Source organism: Nestor notabilis, unplaced genomic scaffold (assembly GCF_000696875.1).
Source record: "Nestor notabilis isolate BGI_N333 unplaced genomic scaffold, ASM69687v1 scaffold11292, whole genome shotgun sequence".
NCBI classification, from domain to species: domain Eukaryota; kingdom Metazoa; phylum Chordata; class Aves; order Psittaciformes; family Psittacidae; genus Nestor; species Nestor notabilis.
Window position 1 is genome coordinate 1 of NW_009919705.1, and position 7,765 is coordinate 7,765.

A 7,765-nucleotide genomic window follows, 5' to 3' on the forward strand; every position below is an offset into this window, starting at 1 on the left:
AAGTGTGACTGAAACAAAACAAAGCCAAAGGGACGCTGGATCTATCATTGGTCGATTTTCCTCCTCCTTTTTTTTTTTTGTGATCAAAAACAACCCCCCCACCCGAGCAAACAAACACACACAAAAGCAGAAAGAGAGGGTCTTGCTCAGCAGCAGCATGGATGTCTTGGCTAGTTATAGTATATTCCAGGAACTCCAGCTTGTCCACGACACCGGCTACTTCTCAGCTTTGCCATCCTTGGAGGAAAACTGGCAGCAGGTGAACCATTTAAATTACTCCTGTAAATCTCTTAAGCGCAGACAGTCGATGCATTGGGGCTGCGTTTATGACTTTATTTTTGTTCTTTGATTCAGGGTTGGGGATTTTTTTGGTGGTTCTTTTTGTGTTTTTTTCTGCGTGGGTAGACCTTTAAATCTCTGTATTTTTTTTGCCATGACAAACTGAGCAGTCCATTCATATCTGTCTGCCTTTAGTCCTTTCTGAGCACACCCGGCAGCACCTGAGATCCGGTGGCATTCTTTGGGCTTTTGTTTTTAGGGTGTTTTCATCTTATTTTTGAGCTTAGATCTTTTTGTGGTTGTTGTTTTTGTTCTTTTAAACAAGGCTGATCACTTCCAGCCAGTGCTGACATCTAGCAGCTGGTGGGAAAGGAATAGATCATTCTTATTTTCAGGTAATTAGTATATGTCAATAAAAATCGTAGCTTAAAATAGAGATGGAGGGTGGGCAGGTGTGTGAAAGCACTAGCAAAAGGTTTTAGGCTAAATTCTGTAACTAGGGAGGTGACTTATTTTTCATTCTTTTTTATTCTTCTTTGGTTTAGAAGGTGGGGAGAGACACTTCTTGCTGTATCTTAAAACAATGACGCCTTAGGCTGGTTCCAGTAAACCAGTGTGTTTTGAGGCACTGTAGGGTTCATATGCAGACAGAATTAAGATAAAGATGGAAATCAAGTATTATGAATGCATTAAGATGATGACTGGTGGTGTGAATAAATAAGACCAAGGAGAAGAGTAGGTTACAAGGAAAAGAGTTGTGTGAAATGAACTGTGAGCCCAAATGCATAGATTTATGAGTAGTTACCAGCTAGGATACTGAGGGAAAAGGAAAGTCAGGATTTCTTATGGCAGGATGTTGTGAATCCTGTTTCTTGCTGTGATTTTCTGGCAGAAGTGATATACTGGGTGAAATCCTGGAAACTAGTGGCTCTTTAAAAAAAATCTCGTGGTGGGTAGGAATAGTGGAGTGTGGTTGGGATGACATGTGGCGCTAATGCAGTGCACGGACCCGTGGCACTGTCGGTATAAGAATAACGAGCCACTGGATTTCATCTTGCCAGCAGTCACCTTAGTCTTGGCTAGTGTGAGGGTGGTGTGTGTTGGGTCTCCAGTAAGCGACAGCTTGGGATGTTCATTTAATTTTTCCTTAGAAGTGTGTGTGTGGGGAGAAACGTGGACGGTAGGGCTGCAGGGGAGCACTCGGCTGTAGCATTGTCATCCAGCTGGACTGGGGCTGGGTCTCTAAAGGTTTACCCCAGTAAAATTGTTTTGGCTTCAGCTTTGTGTGTGTACATGCAAACACACCAGAGGTTTATTGACAGCTACAGTGAGAACACTCTCAGGATTTAATTTGCAAAATGACTGATCCAACTTTGCTTTATCCACCAAGGGGGAGGGCATGCTTTTTGTATTAATATTCAGCTTGCACATCCATGGTGGTCACATCTGCTTTCCTTTTATATTTTTAACATGCTAATTAAACAGAAGAGGTTAATATAATTTCATTTTAAAAAGAAATAATTTCGAAGCATTGTTATTGTTGGATTGGTTGCATATTCAGTTGCATATTAGTAACAGTCCAGACAGTCCAAAGCGAGATAATCTGTTGACATAGCCAGCATGCTTTAGGCAGTACTGTGTGTGATACTCTGTCTCCTGCTGCCTTCTTTTATGTGTGGAAGAGCAGCAGTTTTATACAGTACAATGTACCTACCCAAGTCCACTGTTACTATTGTGAAATTTAAACTCACACTTTCCTGCTTAAACCCTTCTGATTCTTCACATATGTTTGAAAAGAGAAGTTGAAAATAATTTATTACATTTTCCCTCATTTCCTCTCAAATCCTGCAACCGGTGCCTGATGTTTCATAATACATCCTGTATTTACAGTTTGTTTTTATTCCCCTGTTGCTGCCTGGGCTCTTCTTGCAAGCAATGAGCAGCAAAACCGATGTGGTGGTGGTGGGAACAGCTGAAGCTGGCTATACAGAGCATGTTGTCACGCAGGCTTGGCAGACCCACTGACACAGAGACCCCAATTTCATTCTTCTGAATCACATGCAAATGTAGCCAGGTCTTGGGGATTTATTTATTTTAGGCAAACCGTAGCAACTTTGGGACAAGGGATGTGTGTGTGTTCCTAAAGGTATCCCTTTAAACTGTCAGGCTGCAGTTGAGACCCTGGGGAAGAAAGCTGACAGGGCAGTGACTGATCCCTGCGGGAAGCATCAGAATTGGGAAGTGTGAAAACACTTGAATGGGTCTTGCTTCTGCTCCCATGAAGCATACCCAAGCTCCACAGAGGCTCCAGAGCAGAGTTTCTCTCAGCAGCAAAGCAACACCCTGGGAGATTATTTCAGTCTCTTAAAAAGGGGGAAGTATTTGTGTGGGTCAAGAGCAGGCTTCCTTGTCACATTGTAAGCTCCAGTTTCTTTGTGATTAGCAGCTCCTAGTGCTTGATGTGGAGAGGTTAGTCCATGCCAGTTTCTGCTCTTAGAAATGGCATCTACTGTGACACCATAAAAGATGCAGTTGCCCCACTGAAAATCAGAGCATGCCTTGGGGTGAAAGTGATTGTACAGTCTTGTCTTCCTTTTCTTCTGAGTCTGGACCACGCTTTTGTAGCTGCTGACTGAGAACTACGCAGCTGAGGCAGTTGCTCATATTTCCGATTGTGAAACACCCGTCGTTCACGGAGGGCACTGACAGCACAGGCAGGTTGCTAGATGCTTGCATGCAGTCAGCTGATCTCTGCCTTTTTTCCTTCCCACTGCAAGAGAAATGTGAGCAAGTTTGGTATCTCTGCTTTTGACAATTAGCATTGGAGTTGAATGAGAGCAGCCCTGCAATATGAACAAAACAAACAGATTTTGTGTAGGAAGAGATTGTCATCTCTTGTGTAGCCTTCTTTTTTAGGAGGAAAAAACACAAACAAAAACCCCCTTGCTGCACCCTGAACGTAGTTTACATTGTGAAAGCGAAAATACCTGAAGTGGAAGCTGGAATTGAATCCATGATGTATTTCACCTTATTTTAAAACACGTGTTGGGAAAGGAGGGCTTGTTTTTCAGGCAGCAAAAGCTTAGCTTCACTATGTCAGCCTTGGGTGTACTCCCTCAGGCAAAACACTTTTGAGGTCAGGAGGATTTTATCTTGGAGTGGGAAGGTCAGGATCTAATGAGTAATTCATAACACAACTTCATCAGGAGACAGAGAACTTTGTTTAGTCTTTGCTTAGCTTTACAGCACTGTTGAGCTGCCACAGCACCAAGAGATTAAAGAAAGAGGTGGGCTCTGCGTGTTGGAAAAAGATGTTTGCTGTACCTCAGCTGGTTGATATCTCAGGATCTGTGTGTTTTCTGCATGGTGCTTCATGCTGGCTCTGATTGAACAGTCTTTGTTGGTCTCTGTCCCTTTGAGCTGACTGCAGATTAGGACCAGGGTAGGGTGAGATTTCAGCACCTGCGTGTCTGCTGTGGTGCAGCGGGAGGACCTCTGGCCACATATGCTGTTGCTTGGGGTTAGCTGTCTGATGTGGCATCCCTGAGATTGGAACCAGACTGCTGGGAGACAGCATGAGGCTGAAGAGCGCCTTGTTACTCTGCAGAGGAAGGAAGTGGGTAGGAGGCTGTTTTTGGGGGAGGCAACTATGAGGAACGTAGCCTGTGCAGCTGCACGTGGTCCCACTCTCAGTGTGCCAGGCTGCAAAGAGTGGGTAGCAGGGCTGACAATTGGGAGGGGATGGACATGGGGCTTCATTCTCTTCTTCTTGCTTGGATTTCTCAATGTCATTTGGGGGGTAATTGAAAGATCAGTGTGCAGAAGGCATCTTTTGTGGTAGGTATATGTCTTCCTTTCAAACCATCCCTATTCTCCATAGGCCGTTTGGAGGACTGTGCACTTATTGTCCTTGTGTGGAGAAAAGGTCTTACCAGGAGACATTTTGAGCCTCTCTTTATATTCTATGGGGGACATAGGGCAGCCTCTAGTATGGCAATTCCCATAGTGTGAGAGCACAGGAGCACAGAAGAGCAGGTAGATGCACAGGGTCACCATGTGTGTAGCTGTTGCAGGTGTATGAAATCGGCAGGACTTAGGTGCCAAACCCAGGCTGCTTCTCAAGGAGCCAGCCTTTCCCACATGTGTCATCAGGCAGAACAGGTCACACTGGCTGGCAGAAGTGGAAATGGCATTATATTGTTTGCCTGATAACCATTGCACACTAACATTTCCTTTTGCCTTGGCTGACCAAGCTGCTCTCAGCTGCAGTAAACAATTACCCTTCCAAGGAAGATGCACATTTCCTGTAAAGCATAGGATCAAGGAAGCCTTTGTTTCACTCTTGACTCTGACGTAGAGCCTTCTTTACATATTTTTAATCAATTCTTCAAGCCTCATTTTCCCGCTTTCTGAAGTGACCAGCAACAAGGATCCTAAGGCATGGTCTTTGCAGGCCTTTTGACCCATTCTGGCAAAGAGCTTTGAGATCCCTGTTCTGCATGAGAGCAGAGTATCCTGAGGTGACTAATCTAGCAGAACTCTTACATCTTAATGCTGACTTCTTGTTGGCAGACAGGGTCATTTTCAGGCCTATAGGAAAAATTTCCACTGCTACTGGAAAGGAATAAATCACACTGGAGAACATTCCTGCCTCCCCATCATCCCCATTGTTCGAGTTTAATGGCATAGTTGGCCACTACATAAACTAAACCATCTCTTTTAATATTGCTATTTCATCTTGGTTCCAGTCACAGTGTAACACATTTCTTAAGTGCTTGTAGTACATCATGCCTCTTGAGAATAACTTGCAGAAATGGTTGACTTCCAAGAACAGCCACATGTGTAGTGCAGTATATTTCAGACTCTGAGTGCAGGTCCATTTATACCTGCAGGCTCTCTGCTTGCTCCCTGTGCTGAAAGCATGCTCCTGTCACTGTACAGAATGAGATGGAGAAAGAGAGGAAAAACAAACTTGAAACTGCTGTCTCTATTGTTTCATGATTCCTTAATTAGAGAATCTGTTGTTGTAAGTGATTATTTTTGGTATTATGAAAGTGTAGAGCCCCACAATCCACATTACAGGTCTTAAAATAGCTGATTATGAATTGTGTCAAGTGATTTTGAAATGGGGTAGACATCTTTATGCAATCCACAATCATAACGTGGGTACTCAACTAGAAAACATTTTATATGTTTGGGATGCTTGAACCTCCTCTCCCCTGCATGTTTCTGTATGTCCTATTGAATAGACAGTGCACAGGTTAGAGAGGTTGTGTAAAAATTGTGATATATAGCTAGTCTGCAGTGTGATAGTGCCATGTGCAAATGGAAGAAGGTCTTCAGTTCCAGGCAGTAATTTCAAACGTAAGTTCTCCAGAGTGGAAGCAAATGGATATTGTCTTTTTTGAGGCCTTGTGAAATGACTGCCCACTGAGAAACATCAGTGTGTTGCTTTTCCATTCTGTGCTGGGAAACATGTTATAGGGAAGTGAGAAAGAAGCTGCTTCTGTTTGACTCTTAAGCTGCACGTGAACAACCTTGATTGCAATTGTCTTTATAAAACAAAGGGATTTTGCTCACTAGCTGAGCAGCATTGGCGTTCAGTACTGTCCTGGGTTCAGCTACAGCAGTCATTTTTTCTCCTTCTTAGTAGCTGGTGCAGTGCTGTGTTTCTTGACTTTCAGTCTGGGAACAATGCTGATAACACCCGTGTTTTTAGTTGTTGCTAAGTAATGTTTACTCTGACCAAGGACTTTCTCAGTCTCATGCTCTGCCAGGGAGGAGGGGAAGCCAGGAGGAAGCAGAGGCAGGACACCTGACCCAAACTGGCCAAAGGGGTATTCCATACCACAGCACGTCATGCCCAGTATAGAAACTGGGGGGAGTTACCCGGAAGGCCCAGATCGCTGCTCGGGTCGGGCTGGGTATCGGTCGGCGGGTGGTGAGCGGTTGTGTCCTTTTCCCTTGTTATTCCTCTTATCATTATTATTAGTAGCAGTAGTGGTTTGTATTATACCTTAGTTACTTACTGGAGTGCTGTTATCTCAACCTGTGGGAGTTACATTCCTTCGATTCTCCTCCCCATCCCTCCGGGAGCAGGGGGAGGAAGGAAGAAGGGGAGGAGTGAGCGAGCGGCTGCGTGGTTCCAAGTTGCCGGCTGGGCTTAAACCACGACAAGTACATTAAGCAGTGGGGTAACAAGTACACCATCTCCTATCAAGTTTGTCACCTTCCACAGAGGGGAAGAAAATTTGTAGGCTTTTGAGCACCACATTCAAAAGTTATTCACAGGTATTGTAACTGGTGCCAGTTTTCCTCTTGGATGGTAAACTGGAATTCTGGAGAGTTAATAAAAATGTTTTCAGGAATGGCGCTGAGTCCCTTTTACTTCCCTTTCTGTTTCTCTGGACTCTCAAGTGCCTCATGCCCGTTCTCTTATGTGTTTATCCACAATGCACCCACCACTTCCAAACTCCCAGCAACACCCAGGAGCTGGGAGTGCCATTTTGGTGATATCTTTCAGGCTCAAGTTGCAGGAATCACCCACCGAAATTGATGAATTTTTCCCTGCAGGTCCTCTTTGTGCTACGGGTGCTTCTGCCTTGGTCCCAGTGAATCTGGATTCATTTGAACTGCAGGGTTCAGCTGGTTCTTTAACACACAGACAGAACAAACCTGCCAGGGAAGGAGGCTCCCTTCCTCCCAAATTTTCCTGGGTAGAGAACAGGTTTGGAGTACAGATGTTACACAGATACATTCCCCGTTTTGGTGCTGTTGTATTTGAGACCGTCCTAGTTTCTTCCATGGCCTTCAGTCTTGATGGGTGCTGCACGTGTTGTGAGTGTCTGAGTTTGCTTCTCTCTTGGCTGTATCTCCTTCCCACCATTGTTACTTCGAGTTAAAAAATCATGTGCCTGGTTCTTAAGACATTGAGATTGTCTTTGAAGTCACAAATTATTTTTTAATTTGATGTTCTTTTTCCTTTCCTTGCTTCTGAGCCGCTGAAGATTTGTTTTATCGTCTTTTATTCTCAAAACCCCTGTGATTTCCATCACTTACTTGATTCCAGCAGCATAAATAAAATGCCACTATTGTGACATTTTGAGAGCTGGCAGTACAGATAGGTATGTACATCAGGAAAAGCTCGTGTAATGCTGCATTCGCCAGGCTGTATTTGCCATCCCTGCTCTGGCAGCAGCTGCTGAGGAAGGTTGTCTGACTGTTCAGGTTGTTAGGTTATCTGTGAGAGCAGGGTTCATGTTTCATGTCCCTTCTTGGAAGAAATTGTTTCAGGCTTTATGCTCAAAGGTAGTTAGACATCTTGGATTTAATCAGGACACCCAACTTCTTCGGTTACAAGATGAGTTGGCAGCTCTTCCGTTCTCGTAGAGCTGCTGCCAGGATTCGCATTACAGGTGCATGGTGCTCAGGCACAGTGGGTGGGGCAGGAGGGGTTGCAGCCAGGCCCTCGGGAGCTGCGGGCGCA

General features: G+C 44.6%; 1 protein-coding gene across 1 annotated transcript in view; it reads left to right on the plus strand.

Moving 5' to 3' along the window:
• Nucleotides 1-157: 157 nt before the first annotated feature.
• The window catches only part of KLF7 (Kruppel-like factor 7 (ubiquitous)), a 62,448-nt gene continuing 54,840 nt past the window's right edge, over nt 158-7,765 (plus strand). The window contains exon 1 of the mRNA XM_010010344.1: nt 158-259. Coding sequence (XP_010008646.1) covers nt 158-259 — 102 coding nt within the window. The remainder of the gene's footprint in view (nt 260-7,765) is intronic.